General features: G+C 38.6%; 1 protein-coding gene across 1 annotated transcript in view; it reads right to left on the minus strand.

Moving 5' to 3' along the window:
* Positions 1-17,973, minus strand: part of CERT1 (ceramide transporter 1) — a 148,072-nt gene that overhangs the window by 81,449 nt on the left and 48,650 nt on the right. The window contains exon 3 of the mRNA XM_063085112.1: positions 6,333-6,449. Coding sequence (XP_062941182.1) covers positions 6,333-6,449 — 117 coding nt within the window. The remainder of the gene's footprint in view (positions 1-6,332; positions 6,450-17,973) is intronic.

Consider the following 17,973-nt stretch of genomic DNA (forward strand, 5'->3'; position numbering starts at 1 on the left):
TTCCATCTCAGAGAAAAATGTCTTTGGAATTTTGATGGGGATTGCATTGAATTTGTATATCACTTTGGGTAGTATGGACATTCTCACTATGTTGATTCTTCCAATCCAAGAGCATGGGATATCTTTCCATCTTCTTGTATCCTCTCTAATTTCTCTCAGCAGTGACTTGTAGTTCTCATTATAGAGATTTTTCACCTCCTTGGTTAACTCAATTCCTAAGTATTTTATTTTTTTGGTGGCTATTGTAAATGGGCAGGCTTTCTTGATTTCTCATTCTGCATGTTCACTATTGGAGAATAGATATGCTACTGATTTTTGTGTGTTGATTTTGTATCCTCCTATTGTGCTGAAATCATTTATCAATTCCAAGAGTTTTTTTGTAGAGGTTTTAGGCTGTTCGATATATAGGATCATGTCATCTGCAAACAGGGACAGTTTGACTTCATCTTTTTCAATCTGGATGCCATTTATTTCCTTCTCTTCTCTGATTGCTCTGGCTAGTACTTCCAACACTATGTTGAATAGGAGTGGTGAGAGTGGGCATCCTTGTCTAGTTCCTGTTCTTAAAGGAAAAGCTTTCAGCTTTTCCCCATTCAGGATGATATTGGCAGTGGGTTTGGAATATATGGCTTTAATTATGTTGAGATACTTTCCATCTATACCTAACTTATAGAGGGTCTTTGTCATGAATGAGTGCTGAACTTTATCAAATGCTTTTTCAGCATCTATAGAGATGATCATATGGTCCTAGTGTTTGAGTTTATTGATATGGTGTATCACATTTATTGATTTGTGTATGTTGAAACAACCTTGCATCCCTGGGATGAATCCCACTTGATCGTGGTGAATAATTTTACGTATGTGTTGCTGTATTCTGTTTGCTAGTATTTTAGTGAGGATTTTTGCATCTATATTCATCAAGAATATCAGCCTGCAGTTTTCTTTTTTGGTTATATCTTTACCTGGTTTTGGTATCAGGATGATGTTTGCTTCATAGAATGAGTTTGGGAGATTTGCGTCTGTTTCAATCTTTTGGAATAGTTTGTAAAGAATCGGTGTCAATTCCTCTTTGAATGTTTGGTAAAATTCTGCTGTGAATCCATCTGGTCCTGGGCTTTTCTTTGTTGGGAGCCTTCTGATAACAGCTTCAATCTCCTTTATTGTTATTGGTCTGTTCAAATTTTCTACGTCTTCACGGTTCAGTTTTGGGAGCTTGTGTGTGTCCAGAAATTTATCCATTTCCTCCAGATTTTCAAATTTATTGGCGTACAGTTGTTTATAGTAGTCTCGAATGATTCCTTGTATTTCAGATGAATCAGTTGTAATATCGCCTTTTTCATTTCTAATTTTTGTTATTTGAGTCTTTTCTCTTCTTTTTTTGTTAGCCATGCTAATGGTTTGTCAATTCTATTTATCTTTTCAAAAAACCAACTTTTTGATTCATTGATCTTCTGATTTGTTTTTTGGGTTTCAATTTCATTCAGTTCTGCTCTGATCTTAATGATTTCTTTCCGTCTGCTAACTTTAGGTTTGGATTGTTCATGTTTTTCTAGTTCTTTAAGGTGAAGTGTTAGGTTGTTCACTTGCCATCTTTCCATTCTTCTGAAGTGAGCATTTAATGCAATAAATTTCCCCCTTAATACTGCTTTTGCAGTATCCCACAGGTTTTGGTATGATGTATCATTGTTTTCATTAGTTTCAATAAATTTTTTGATTTCCTACTGGATTTCTTCTTGGACCCATAGGTTATTAAGTACAATGCTGTTTAATTTCCATGTGGTTGTATAGTTTCGACAGTTTCGTTTGTTATTAATTTCTAGTTTTAACCCATTGTGGTCTGAGAAAATACATGGGATAATTCCAATTTTTTTGAATTTGTTGAGACTTGGTTTGTGACCTAATATGTGATCTATCCTGGAGAATGATCCATGTGCTGATGAGAAGAATGAATATTCTGAGGTTGTTGGATGGAATGTTATGTAGACATCTGCCAATTCCAATTGGTCTACAGTATTGTTTAGATCTTGTGTTTCTCTGCTGATTCTTTGCCTAGATGATCTGTCTAATATTGACAGTGGGGTGTTCAGTTCCCCTGCTATTATGGTATTAGTGTCTATTTCCTTCTTTAGGTCTAATAGAGTTTGTTTTATAAATCTGGCTGCTCCAATATTCGGTGCGTACATATTTATGATTGTTATGTCTTCTTGATGGATCAGTCCTTTTATCATTATGTAGTGTCCCTCATTGTCTCTTTTTATGGTTTTTAGTTTAAAGTCTATTTTGTCAGATATAAGAATAGCTACTCCAGCTTGTTTTTCTTTTCTGTTTGCATGGTGAATCTTTTTCCATCCTTTCACTCTTAGTCTATATGAATCTTTATGGGTGAGGTGGGTCTCTTGTAGGCAGCATATAGTTGGGTCCTCCTTTTTGATCCAGTCAGGCTGTCTGTGTCTTTTGATTGGGGAATTTAAGCCTTTTACATTAAGAGTTGTTATTGAAAGGTGTTGATTTATTCCTAGCATTTTATTGGTTGTTTGGTTGTCTTAGGTGTCTTTTGTTCCTTGCTTTGTGATTTACTGTTTGGTTTCTGTGTTTGTTGGTTCCTTAGGTTGTAGATAGCGTTTTTGTTTGCTTGTTTTCTCTTCGTGACTGTCATTTTTACTATACTAGTGGGTTTAGATTTTTCTTGGGTTTTTATGGCAGTGGTAGTTATTTTTCAGGAACCAAACCCAGTACTCCCTTGAGGATTTCTTGTAAGGGTGGTTGCATGGTAGTGAACTCCCGCAGTTTTTGTTTGTCTGAGAAATATACTATTTGCCCTTCATTTCGGAAGGATATTCTTGCCGGGTAGAGCATTCTTGGCTGGCAATCTTTGTCTTTTAGTATTTTGAAAATATCATCCCATTCCTTTCTAGCTTTTAGTGTTTGTGATGAAAAGTCTGATGTTAGCCTGATTGGGGCTCCCTTATAGGTGATTTGATGCTTCTCTCTTGCAGCTTTTAAGATTCTCTCTTTGTCTCTGAGTTTTGCCAATTTGACTATAACATTTCTTAGAGAAGGCCTTTTTGGGTTGAATACGTTTGGAGATCGTTGAGCTTCCTGGATCTGAAGATCTGTGACTTTTCCTATACCTGGGAAGTTTTCTGCCACTATTTTGTTGAATATGTTTTCTATGGAATCTCCATTTTCCTCCCCTTCTGGAATACCCATGGCTCGGATATTTGAGTGCTTAAGGTTGTCTGATATCTCTCAGATTTTCTTCAATGTCTTTGATTCTTTTTTCTTTCTTTTTGTCTGCTTGTGTTATTTCAAACAGCCCATCTTCAAGTTCAGAGGTTCTCTCTTCAACTTCAACATGCCTGCTGGTTAAACTCTCCGTTGTGTTTTTTATTTAGCTGAATAACTTCTTCAGTTCAGCAAGTTCTGCTACATTTTTTTTCAGGACATTGATTTCCTTGTACATTTCCTCTTTCAGATCCTGTATACTTTTCCTCATTTCATCATGATGTCTAGCTGAGTTTTCTTGTATCTCATTCAGTTTCCTTAGAATTATCACTCGAAATTCCTTATCAGTTATTTCAAGGGCTTCTTGTTCTATAGGATCTAGAGTTTGAGATTTATTAACTTTTGGTGGTGTACTTTCTTGATTTTTTGTATTTCTGGTATCTTTTTTTTGATGTGTATTCATTGTGGCAGGGGGTTTCACAGTCCACCAATGAGACTATTGACTAACTAAGATGTTGCTGTGGTTGCCAATTTGGTATGGCTACTTCCGTGTCTGCTCAGTTGGCCTCTAGTGCCTTGTGTGTATGGTTGCCTTGGGTGTTGGGCCTCTCCAGGGAGCCACCTTTCTGGTGAGCTTGGACTTTGCTGGGCTGGTGGATCACGTACCACAGGGTGTGTGATCTATGTTGAGCTTTCACTTCCCGCGCAGGACTTCACCCTGTTCCGTGTGCTCTGGCCCAGGTTGCTGGATCGTGCAGTGGCGACCCCACAGGGTGTGTGGTTTCTGTCGAGTCTCCGCCTCCCTGGCCCCACGTCTCCCCACTCTGTGCGCACTGGGCTGGGTTGGGACGTGTCTTCTGCAACCCTCGTCTATCAGCTGTGCCTTCAAGACCCTGCTCGGCACCGCCTCGCCCAGGAAGTCTACCAGGTTTCTGGTAGGCACAGATGACCGGTCGCTCTGGGTGCCTTTGTAGCACTGTGTAGATCTTTCTCAGGACTTGTTCACCTTTGTATCCCCCCGGCATGGACCGAGTGTAGCGCCCGCCTGCAGCCAGCTCTCTGGCTGGTTCAAGCGGACTTGGGAACTCTCCTACCACCCTATTCCCAACCAGAAATTGGTTAGGCGTTTTTCCGAACTGGTGGCCGCAGAGATGGTATCTGCCTCCCAGTAATAGGAAGTTTACCGGGGGCCGGAGTCCATGGTGTGGTGGAGGGACAGTCGGCCCCGCCCATACTTCCTTGCCCTCCCAACACTGGCCGGGGACACCCCACGCCACCAGCCCTGCCAGAGAACCACGGAGGGAGTGGGAGGGGAGGCCGGCCCGCAGGCCCCAGGAAGCCCCATGCCGGGGCAAGCAAGTGGGAAGGCTCAGTGAGGAGACGAGCCGAGCCGGCGCTGCCAGCACCTGGGAAAATGGAGGCAGCCCTGGGGCGGTGAGTGGCCCAGTGATGCAGGCGGAAGCCGGGTGGGCGTCAGCCCCCGAGCAGGGCTGGGCCAGGGGTCACTCACAGGGCTGTGCCAGGTTGGGCGCTCACTCTCTGCCTCTGGTTTGTCGCCTTCCCTGTTCTCGGCCGCCACCGCTTCGGGCTGCTCACTCTGTCCCGCGGCATGGCTCGGGCGCTCCCAGGAATTTTCTTTTATGCCGGCCTGAAACCTCGAATCCTGAATAGGGCTGCTGGCCGCCTTCAGCACGGCCCCGGCCTCCGGGATCCTGTCTGCATCCACAGCAGCCCTGGCGCCGTGTTCCCTGTTTAGAGACTCGCTTTTGCAGCTAAGAAACAGTTCTTTTCCTGCTCTGTTCTTCAAAGCTGTTGCCTGTAAATGAGGCAGCCTCTCCTGCCGAGGGCAAAGTGGCGGTCAGCCCACACGACCGGCCACCAGCAGCAGTCCTCCCTTAAGAGATGGCAAGAGGAAGGTCCACAAGTTTCCCAGCTGCCTGAGGCCCAGTGGCCAACTTTTCCACCTCAGCTACTCCGCGCCAACTGCCGCAGCCACCGCCATCTTGAAAACCCCAATGCCAGACTCTCATCTCTCTTTTAAATAATAGAAAAATGTTTTTCACTTTTCCATGTTTAGACACTTTTCTGAACTAATAATACCAAGATAACTAAGACTTCTTCTAAACTAAAACATTGTCTATGCTTTAAACCAATATAGTACTAAAGCTAAAACAGAGAAAAAGAAAGGCATCCCAGTCAGTTTTCTTTAGGCTGAGAAAAACTCATAATCAATAAACCAAGAAAGAAAAGCTAACACATGATTAATATCAAGAAGAATGTGCTGTGGCATCCCAGGCCAGACTGGTTTTTCTTGTTGTGTGTGTGTGTTTCATGCCTGTTAAAAATAAACAAAACAGGTGTTTCAACTACAACTCTGTGAAACCCAAATGAACAAGCACAGACAAGTATGTGAACAATCACGAGGTTCTCTTATGTCACACTAAAGAATGGAATGGTGAGTTTAGAACTTTCTCTATTCTTTGTTTTACTGTATTATTGAAATAACTATTAATGCAGATTTATTTATATATTTCTTTAGTCTACTTACCATTTATTAACAGCAGATGTCAAAGAATAGCTTTAAATTATAAGAACCTGACATATAGGTATTTTCATTAGATAATGAAAGACTTTCTATAGGTATTTTCATTAGATAGCTTCATATTTATAAAGATTAAATGATTTGCAAATGTTTGCACTAAGAATTTACCCAAATGGTTATAGATGACTACAAAAATTAAAAGTCAAGCTTTTAAATATTAGGGCTTTACAATCCAATGTTATTTCAAAAATCCTTTTACCTAGATCATATAAAAGATATTTATTATGAAGCAAATCCTAAATATTAAAAAATCAATATATGTTTTATAGAAAGGGCATATTTTTGTTTCAATTAACAACAAAAAATATAGGAAATTCCCTTATGCAACTCAAATTTTAGAAATAGAATTATTTCAAACATTTACACCTGTATTGCTTTAATCTTTATCACCCAAATAACATTCAATATTTCAGTAAAATATATTATATGGCAAGATTTTTTTAAAGTAGTTATCACTAGACTCATATCTAGTCCCTCATTGACAGTTAAACATTAAAGATCTTACCTTGTGCTGTTCAATGGCATCTATCCACTGCTGTCTATGATCTGGATCCTGAGCACGAAGATACCAAACACTATCATTTACACTAATATCAAATCGACATTCGTCAAAATCATGAGGCTGTGGAGAAAAAGCAGAAAATGAAAAGCAAAGCTAATTATATTCTTCGAAGGGTTATGCGCTACAGCAAAAACATGAACATACCCATTCCGTGCTAATGGAAGACTTGTTGTTATTCTTTTATTTTTCTACTCGTTTTCTTCGGAAGCATCTCAAGACAAGAGAGCAGAAGGACATATTTACCAAAAACCAAGTTTTATTCACTACTCCTACAAATGAGTTGACACATAAACTACTAATGTCTATTTAAAAAATACAGAGCTGCTGTTTTTCATCAAACGCTTTGAGTCAGCTTACCTCATGGGAACACCACCAAAAGCATAATTTTTAAAAGGGTAAAATAAGTTCTAGGAAAGACTTTTATTGCTTTTTTTCCTTACTCCATTATTCAAAAGTAAATTCCCCTTATGAACAGTTTTATCTCATTAAATTTGATAAACAATATATTTATAACAAAACAAGATAAAATAATGTTAACATTTCCTAAGTATCTAAAATTAACTTCTAGGCTCTTACATGACTTTGACAGTAATAGGCAGGAAAGCTTCCAATGAAAAGCAAAAAAAAAAAGCAAAAAAAAAAAAAAAAAAAGAAACATTATAGAAGATCTACATGAGATAGCTCAAGGAAACTCTCAGCATCAAATTGTAAACATCTAGTGAAAATGTCAACTTTTTGAAGAGCATATAAAATAAACGTATTTTTATATTCTTGTTTTTTCCCCAATAAATGAATTCAAATATGGCAGGATCGCATCACATTTACCACCTATTCTTCCACTAGATAGAATCAAATCAATTTCCTCTCCTGTGAACACCTTAGAGAGGTGAGAATCCTCTCGGTCAACTTAACAACTTATTTGCTGCAAAGAATCTATGTATCCTACTTCTGGGGTTTATTGTTTATTTTCTCCATCCTTTAACAACATCCATCTCTTATCTCTTTATCAGTTTATTTAGCAAAAAAAACCAATGTAAGATAGCCCCACAACACTCTTTCGCCTACGAAACAATTTCTCTTGTAAGATTAAGATAAGAAATCATGGTTCTGACTGGCTAATGGATACACACTGAACATTTCCTGAGTCACTATGTGCTGGGCATCACAGTTAGGACCAGAGTAGGATCTAGATGTGCTGGAAAGAAGCAAAAGGAAAAAACAAGACAATGCATGCCCTGCTTCAGTGATTATAAATACAAAAAAGACATAAAGGACAATGTTTGATATTCATAAAAAAAATGACTACAAATTTAACTGGATGCTAAATATTCAGAAATCTTAAGAATGGAACCTAGTTATTGAGAATAGCTTCTTGGAAAAAGTGAAACATGTATACTATCTGAAGAACCAAGTAAAGTAGATGATCAATCTGCTGTTGTTAAGTAGCCCAGAGGTTTTTTAACTTTTAATCCATGGTCATTATCACTCTATTTCTAGCCTCTATTCCTGAAAATGTTTTGTATAATGTTTTGTATCAGGTTCAATATTCTCATTAAAGCTTTAGTTCATAATTTATTAGTTTCCTAGCGAACATTCTTCCATGCACACAAGGGAGCCATTTCTACCATCAACAATCTGAGGAGGGCTGGCTGGTTAGCTCAGTTGGTTAGAACACAGTGTTTAACACCAAGGTCAAGAGTTCAGATCCTCATACTCCCCCAGTCCCCAAAAATTTTTATAAAATAGGTGGTATAGAAGAAAGATGTGCCAATTGTAAAATTACATAGAAAATCTTTGAACAACACAGAAGTCTTAAATCTCAACAAAGTGAAAAAAAAAATGAGAGAAGCTGAGTCTAAAGGCAAAGGAAATGACAGATTTGGTAAGAGGATACGTTTCAGAAAATAAATTGAAGAGCATGAAGCTCACATTAAATCTTATTACACACACACATGAACATATGAATGTACTCCAGAAAGTTGTGGAAAAACAGAAATAAAAGACAGAAAAATCTTTCTGTGAACTTTTTGAAGTATCCTTTATAAGAGGACAGACTGCTTCATTCAAAGACAACTAATCCTGTCTTTATTTAAAATTTTAATATTTTGTTCATTTGTATTAATTGTGCTCTTTTTCAAATACTGCATTAAAATATTTAACTTTCTTTTTATTATGAATATTCATGAGATACAAAGCTGACTGTCAGCCCTTGTGCCCATGATGTGAAGGCCAGATTCATACTGGCAGCATACCTATAACCACAAATTACATTTGTACCCTGTGTCCCCCACCCAATTATCCCCAACCTCTTTCCACATCCCACTTTCCCACCTACTCCACTTCGTAGCCCAAGGAATGTTCTCTCCCTCTGCAAGACCAACACACTTTATTTCCTTCCTTCTTTCTCTCTTAGCTCCCACATGAGTAAGTACATGTGGTATTTATCCCTCTGTACTTTGCTTATTTCATTCAACATAAGGTTCTCCAAGCTCATCCATGTTGTTGCAAATGGGAGTATTTCATTCTTTTTTATGGCAGAGTAGTATTCCATGGTGTATTTATACCAGTTTCCTTATCCATTCATCAACTGATGGACATTTAAGTTAGTTCCATGTCTTGGCTATTGTAAACAGAGCTGCAATGAACATGGGAGTCCAGATATCCCTTTGGCATGATGATTTCCATTCCTCTGGGTGTATACCCAGAAGTGGGATTCCTGGATCGTATGGAAGATCTATGTATAGTGGTTTGAGAAACCTCCATACTGTTTTCCATAGTGCCTGTACTAATTTACAGTCCCACCAACAGTGTAGGAGTGTTCCCTTCTCTCCACACCCTTGCTAGCATTTGTTATTCACCATCTTACTGATTATATCCAGTCTAACTGGGTTGAGGTGGTATCCCAATGTAGTTTTAATTTGCATTTCCATGATGACTAGTGATGTTGAGCATTTTTTCATGTACCTGTTGGCCATCTGTATGTCTTCCTTTGAAAAATGTCTATTCAGCTCTTTGCTCATTTTTTAATTGGGTTGTTTTTTTTTTTTTTTTTTTACTGTATAATTGCTTGAGTTCCTTGTATATTATGGATATCAATCGCTTGTCAGATGCAGAGTTAGTGAAGATTTCCTCCCACTCTGTAGATTGTTGTTTCACTCTGTGGATTGTTTCCTTTGCTGTGCAGAAGCTGTTTAGTTTGATATAGTCATATTTGTTTATTTTTCCTTTAACTGCTTGTGCTTTCAGGCTCATGTTCATAAAGTCTGTGCCCAGACCTAGTGGCTGAAGTGTTTCACCTATATTTTCCCTTAGTAATTTTACAATTTCACATCTTACACTTAAGTCAAGACTTAACTGTATGGTGAGAGATGCATATCTAGTTACATTCTTCTGTATTTGGATATCCAGTTTTCCCAGCACCACTTGTGGAAGAGGCAGTCTTTTCCCCAATGTAGATTTTTGTTGCCTTTATCAAATGTAAGATGGCGATAAGCCTGAGGGGTGATTTCTGGGTTCTCAGTTCTACTCCACTTGTCTGAATGTCTATTTTTATACCAGTACCATGCTGTTTGGGTTACTATAGCTTTGTCATATAATTTAAAAACAGGCAGTGTTATGCCTCCGGCTTTATTTTTTTGCTCAGGATTGCTTTGGCTATTCGGGGTCTTTTGTTGTTCCATATGAAAGGTAAGATTATTTTATCCATTTCTGTGAAGAACATCATTGGTATTTTGATAGGGATTGCATTGAATCTGTAGATCGCTTTGGGTAAGTATAGGCATTTTCACAATGTTAATTCTTCCAATCCAAGAGCACGGAATATCTTCCATCGTTCTGTGTCTTCTTTCATTTCTTTCAGAAGTGGTTTGTAGTTCTCATTGTAGAAGTCTTTCGCCTCCTTGGTTAAATTGATCAGTAGGTATTTTATTTCTTTTTCTGACAATTATAAAAGGGCTTACTTTTAACATTTCTCTTTCTGTTCATTCATTATTTGAGTATATAAATGCAACTGACTTGGAGGAATTTATTTTTTATCCTGCATCGTCACCAAAGTTATTAACCAGCTCTAGGACTTTTTTGATAGAATCTTTAGGTTTTTCTATATATAGTATCATGTCATCTGCAAATAGAGAGAGTTTGACTTCATCTTTTACAATCAGGATTCCCTTTATGTATTTCTCTTGCCTGATTGCTCTGGCTAGTACCTCCAGTACTATGTTAAATAGAAGTGGTGAGAATGGGCATCCTTGTCTTGTTCCTGTTCTTAAGGGAAAGGCCCTCAGTTTTCCCTATTCAGAATGATACAGGCAGTGGGCTTTTTCATAAATGGCTTTTATTGTATTGAGATACTTTCCTCCTACACCTAATTTGTTGAGAGTCTTTATCATGGAGGAATGTTGACTTTTGTAAAATGCTTTTTCAGCATCTACTGAGATGATCGTATGGTCTTTGTCCTTGAGCTTGTTAATGTGACGTATCACATTTATTGACTCCTGTATGTTGAACCATCCTTGCCTCAGGGATGAATCCCACTTGATCACAGTGTATAATTTTTTTAATATGTTGCTGTATTCTGATTGCTAATATTTTGTTGAGGATTTTTGCATCTAGGTTCATCAAGGATATTGGCCTGTAATTTTCATTTCTTGTTGTGTCTTTATCTGGTTTTAGTATCAGAGTTATGTTGGCCTCATAGAATGAGTTTGGAAGAGTAGCTTCTGTTTCAATTGTCTGGAATAGTTTGAGGAAAATTAGTATTAATTCCTCTTTAAAAGTTTGGTAGAATTCAGCTGTAAAGCCATCTGGACCTGGACTTTTCTGTGTTGGAAGATTGCTAATTACCACTTCAATCTCCTTGCTTGTTATTGATCTTTTCAGGTTTCTGACTCTTCTTGGTTCAGTCTTGGTTGTTTGTGTGTGTCTAGAAACTTATCCATATCTTCCAGATTTTCATATTGGTTGTCAATACAGTTGTTTATGATAGTCTCTAATGATTCTTCGTATTTCTGTGGTATCGGCTATAATGTCTCCCTTTTCTTTTCTGATTTTTGTTATTTGGGTCTTCACTCTTCTTTTTTTGTTAACCTAGCTAATGGTTTGTCTATTTTATTTATCTTCTCGAAAGACCAACTTCTTGTTTTGTTGATCTTTTCTATTGTTTTTTGGGTCTCTATTTCATTTAGTCCTGCTGTAATCTTGATTATTTATTTCCATCTACCAACTTTAGGTTTGGATTGTTGTTGCTTTTCAAGTTCTTTGAGGCATAGTGTTAGGTCATTTGTTTGAAGTCTTTCCATTCTTTTGATGTAAGCGTTTATTGCAATAAATTTCCCTCTTAGTATGATATATCTTTTCATTAGTTTCAAGCAAGTTTTTGATTTCCTGTTTAATTTCTTCTTGGACCCATAGGTCACTCAGGAGGCTATTATTTAGTTTCCATGTATTTGTATAGTTTCCACAGTTTTGATTATTAATTTCCAATTTTAGTTCATTGTGGTCTGAAAAGATAGTTGGAATGATTTCAATTGTTTTAACTTTGCTGAGACTAGATTTGTGACCTAATATGTGGTCTATCCTGGAGAATGTTCCATGAACTGATGAGAAGAAAGTATATTCTTTAGTTTTTGGGTGAAATGTTCTATATGCATCTGCTAGGTCCAGTTGGTCTAAGGTGTAGTTTAAATCCCATGTCTCTTTGTTGACTTGTTGCCTAGAAGATCTGTCCCATACTGAGACAGGTGTTCAGATCACCTACTATTAATGTATTAGACCCTATTTCTTTGTTTAGGTCTAAGAGTGTTTGCTTTATATATCTGGGTGCTCCAGTATTGGGTGCATACATGTTTATGATTGTTATATCTTCTAGATGGATAGATCCCCTTATCATTATAAAGTGGCCTCTTCATTTCTTTTTATGTTTTTTGTTTTAAAGTCTATTTTGTTCAATATATGAATAGCTACTCTTGTTCGTTTTTGGTTTCCATTTGTATGGTATACCTTTTCCCATCCCTTCATTTTTATTCTATGTGTGTTCCTACAGGTGTGGTAGGTCTCTTGAAGACAGCATATACTTGGGTCTAGCTTTTTAATCCAATCAATCAGAGTCTTTTGAATGGAGAGTTTAGTCCATTCACATTTAGGATAGTTATTGACTAAGTGTTGCTTAATTCCTGTCATTTAATTTGTTCTTGTTTAGACGGTTTAATATTTTTTGATCATTATGTCCCTTTTTCTTTCTCTTCTTCAATGTTAACTGCAAATTTAAGGTGGGGTGATTTAACTTCCTTCTCTTTCTTGCTGGCATTTTTGTTTTAATGGTGTGTTTTGCTCTTTCCCATGTGTATATGTGATAGTGGTCACTATTATTCAGATTCCAGATGAATGACTCCCTTGAGAATTTCTTGCAGGGCTCGTTGTGTGGTGAATGCCCACAACTTTTGTTTGTCTGAGAAACACACTATTTCTCCCTCATTTCTGAAGGAGAGCCTTGCTGGGTAAGGAATTCTTGGCAGGCAGTGTTTTTCTTTCAGTACTTTGAATATATCATTCCACTTTCTTCTGGCCTGTAGGGTTTCATTTGAGAAGTCTGCTGTTAGTCTGATGAGGATTCCTGTATAAGTGACCTGACGCTTTTCTCTGGCTGCTTTTAGAACTGTCTTTGAGCTTTGCAAATTTAACTATAATGTGTCTTGGGGAGGATCTTTTTCAATTGAATCTGTCTAGGGACCTTTGTGCTTCCTGGATCTGAAGGTCTGTATCTTGCCCTACACCTGGGAAGTTTTCTGTTACTATTTTCTTGAATAGGTTTTCAATACCTTTTCCTTTCTCCTCCCCTTTTGGAATACCCACAATTCAGATGTTAGAGCACTTGAGGTGGTCTGTTATCTCTCTTAGATTTTCCTCGTTATTTTTAATTTTTTTCCTTTTTTTGTCTGCCTGAGTTATTTCAAAAAGACCATCTTCAAGCTCTGAAATTCTTTCTTCTGCTTGCTCTAGCCTGCTACTCAAGCTCCCAGTTATGTTTTTTATTTCATTGAGTGAAACTTTCATTTCTAGAAGTTCTGCTACACTCTTTTTTAAGGTATTAATCTCTGTATATTTCCTCCTTCATATCCTGGATAACTTTTCTCATTTCATTGTGTTCTCTAATTAGTCTTCCTTTATTTCTTCAAGATTTCTTAAGATCATTGCTTGGAATTCTTTTTCAGACATTGCAAGGATTCCCTGTTCCATGAAGTCTGACATTGGAGCATTCCTGTATTCTTTCAGTTGTGTCATTTCTTCCTGTTTATTTGTAATTCTAGTATTTTTTCATTTATGTTTGGTCATTTGGTAGAGGGTTTGCTTCTTCTATTACACTGAGGTTGGCTGTGGAGTGGCCCTGGTTGCTAATGTGGTGGTGAACTGTCTTTGCTTTATAGTATGTGTGGTCATGGTTATGTTAAACCACCTTGGGTCCTGTTCCAGAATACTTGGTCATAGAATGAGCCCCCAGTGCCACATGGTTCTTCTGGGCTCACCTCAGCGGGTTGGGCTGTGGGTGCTGGAGCTCCCCTCTGGGTCCAAGCAGGGGAGGAGTTGCCTCTGCTGCATGGTTCTGCTGTGCTCACCTTGGTAGGACAGGCCACGGGGGCTGGTGCCCCACTCAGGGCCCAAGCGGGGGGATGGGTCACCTGTGTCACATGGTGTGCTGGGCTCACTTCAGTGGGTTGGGTGGTGGGTGCTGGCACTCCCCTCTGGGTCCAACGAGGCTATTTATCTTGATTATTGAAATTTTGTTGCTTCCTTAAGTTTTGCAACTGAGGTGAGTCCCTCACTGGTATCAACCTAGTCTAGGCATTGACAGGTATAATTATTATAAAGAAACAAATGTGAGATAAAGGCCAAAGTCAGATGAGAAACTTTGAGAGATGATAGATATAAGACATGGCCTAAGGAAAAAAAAGACTAAAAAATTTTAAAAGGAGTTAAGGCAACAAGGTAAAAGTAAACAGAGCTAAGAAAAAAGAAACAGAGGTGAAAACCATATCAGAAGCAGCAATAAAAAGAAATCAGGCTAAAAAAGTAGATCAGGCTAAAAAACCATATCAGAAGCAGCAATAAAAAGCACATCAGGCTCAAAAAAATCAGGCATGGTAGACAGACTTGAAAAGAACAAAATGAAAGAGAGACATAACAATGAGTAGACAATGGAGGTAAAGTAAATGCTTTAACTGCTGTTTTCAAAAGTGCAAATGTAACATGTAAAAGAAAGATGTACTATGCCCAGAAAAAACAGACACAGAAAGATTAACATGAAGGCATATTCTGTGAAGTTAATTCATTTCAAGCATAAAGAAAATGCTACAAAAGTGTTTCTCAAGCTCTTTGCATTATCATCATAATTCTCCTACCCCAGGAGAAATTAAATACTAAGGAATTAGATTTTGTCTAGTAGATTTTGGGGGAGCCACAAACCATTGTAATATCTAAGATTTCACCCCCCACCAAGAACCAAGTTTCACTACCACTGACAATTCATGGTACAGAAGAAAGCCATCTACAAAAAGGTGGGCCCTCATACTTAACCATGTTAACATTCACTGTTCAGGACAGGAAATATTTCAAACGATGAAATGAATACATGGCACTTATTTCCACTATCTACCTACCAAAATAACCTTATAGGAAAACACAGACATAAACACACACACACACACGCACAAAGAAGAAAAAAGATGTCAAAATTTAAAGTTGGAATGTGGTAACTGACTTAGCAGGCCTTAGAAAGCTGAAAATTAAACATCTAAAAGGGAAAAGAAAACAGAAGAATCAAGCCAATTTGTACTCAATGCTGGAGAAGCAAAAAAATTGCAGGCATTAGGTAGCCCTGAAGGTAAAGTTATGGATGGAGCTGAAAACAGGAGGTTTGAATTATTAAAAGGTGCAACTAGACCCATGAAACCCCACCTGCCCATCCCAAGTGTTGGTGACCACCCATCTACCACTATGCAATAACATTCAGAGCCCATTCCGCATACCCAGGAGAGATTAAATTAGACATTCCCACACAGCAGAGGGTAGAGGGTGCCATGGCAGAGGTAGAGGGTGCCATGGCAGCAGATAATAAAAAGTCTTCATACTAAAGGTCTCTTTCCCCTTCTTTACTCCAAGAAGGCTAGGATTCATACTTGTTCTTTCTATCCCATTCTGCCTATAAGATTCTTCTATGGGAAAACTAAGTAATCCAAGAGAAAAGGCATATAGTAATATTTAAGGGTTTAATACCCAGAACTGAAAGATATGCTTTACCAAAATGAGGGACTAACCAAGAGGAATAAGAGACAATTGAGATTCAGGAAAAGAAGGCAACACAGGAGACAAGCAAAGGGACTTATGAGGAAAACAATAAAGAAAAATGTCAGCAACAGAGTTACAAAGAAAGCCCACAAGTCTAGATTAGAACAGTATGACAGGATGCTTTAGAAGGGATTTTTCAAACAGGGGAAAAAGAATGGAAAAATTATCTAAAAGGTTAAACTCAGTGCACAGGATGTAGGAAGACTTAGAAATTCAGAGAAAGCTATATACATTTTTAAAGAACTTTACTGAGATGTAATTAATGTAAAATAAACTTTATCAACTTAAAGTGTATAATTCAATAAGTTTCTTCCTTTATATATAAGCCATGAAATCACTGCCACAATCAAGATGGAAATGTCATCATTTCTATCATCCCAAAGAGACTTCCTCATACTTGTCTGCAGAAAATCCCTCCATTTTCCACCAGCTCCTAGAAACCAAGAATCTGCTTTCTTTCATATATATCTTTCTTGCACTATATACTAGTTTGCCTTCTTTTAGTTTTATGTAAATGGAATCTTTTATGCCTGTTTTTAACTCAGTGTAACAATTTTAAGATTCATACATGTTGTTTTGTCACAGTAATTCATTCCTTTCATTGCTCTCGATATAACATTTTGCTTACTCTCTCATTCACCTCTTAATGAGCAGTGGTTCTGAGGGCTTTAGAAGAAGAGAGGGAGAGCCTTTCTTGCTCTCTCTGCTCCACCACTTTGCAATGTGATACCCTGCCATAACTGAAGCCACCACCAAAGAAAGGCTTCACCAGCTGAGTTCCCCGGACTCTGGACTTCCCAGCCTCTGAAACTAAAGAAAACCTCACCAGATGCTCGCCCCTTGATCTTGAACTTCCAAACCTCTGAAACTATGGTGTCATCTGCAGCTTGAGTTGCTGCACGTGAGTATCAAAGTTCTTTTTGGACCTGGTCTGTATAAAGAACCTGCATTTCGCCCTAAAGAATCACTGCTCTATGCCCATCGCGGAAGGCTCCCAGACCTCTCTCTCCAGACCGGTCCAAAGCCCAGACCCCCAACTCAGAGAGCGAGGAACTGGATCAGAGAGGGGAGCCAGGAATTAAACAGCTCAGCTGAGTGTGTGTGGAGTAGGGAGATGTCCAGCAGGGGAGGCGGAAGCTCCGGAGACACCACACGCCCTGCGGTGCTGGAGCATGACCCAGCAGCCTGGCCAAGTGTGCGCAGAGCAGGGAGACGTCCAGCACGGCAGGTGGAAACTCCTCAGAGACCACATGCCCTGTCGTACTGGCACGTGACTCCCCAGGTAGGCCTTACCGCTGCCACCCAACTCCATCCCGAGCCCGGCCGAGTGCATGCTGACCAGAGAGGTGGCTCCCCAGATAGGTCCAAGACCCAAGGTAACCACACACACAAGGCACTAGTGGCCAACTGCACAGAAACTGAGGTAGCCATACCAAATTGGCAGCCCCAGCAGCGTCCTAGCCAGACAATAGTGTCAAGCCAGTGGACTGTGAATCCCCCAGCCACAATGACTAAACATCAAAGGAAAGATACCAGAAATACAAAAAATCAAGAAAGTACACCACCAAAGGGTGATAACTCTCAAGCTCTAGATCCTATAGAAAAAGAAGCCCTTGAAATGTCTGACAAGGAATTTCGAGTGATAATTCTAAGGAAACTGAATGAGATACAAGAAAACTCAGCTAGACAACATGATGAAAGGAGGAAAAGGATACAGGATCTGAAAGAAGAAATGTACAAGGAAATCAATGCCCTGAAAAGAATGTAGCAGAGATTACTGAGCTGAAGAATTCATTCAATGAAATTAAAAACACAACAGAGAGTTTAGCCAGCAGGCTTGCAGAAGTAGAAGAGAGAACTTCTGAACTTGAAGATGGGCTGTTTGAAATAACACAGGCAGACAAAAAAAAAAAAAAAAAAAAAAAAAAAGAATTAAAAGCATTGAAGAAAATATAAGAGAGATATCAGACAACCCTAAGCCCTCAAATATCTGAGTCATGGGTATTCCAGAAGGGGAGGAAAATGGAGATTCCATTGAAAACATATTCAACAAAATAGTGACAGAAAACTTCCCAGTTATTAGAAAAGACACAGATCTTCAGATTCAGGAAACTCAAAGATCCCCAAATGTATTTAACCAAAAAAGGTCTTCTCCAACACATGTTACAGTCAAATTGGCAAAACTCAAAGACAAAGAGAGAATCTTAAAAGCCGCAAGAGAGAAGTGTCAAATCACCTATAAGGG

Source organism: Cynocephalus volans, chromosome 2, assembly GCF_027409185.1.
Source record: "Cynocephalus volans isolate mCynVol1 chromosome 2, mCynVol1.pri, whole genome shotgun sequence".
Lineage (NCBI taxonomy): Eukaryota > Metazoa > Chordata > Mammalia > Dermoptera > Cynocephalidae > Cynocephalus > Cynocephalus volans.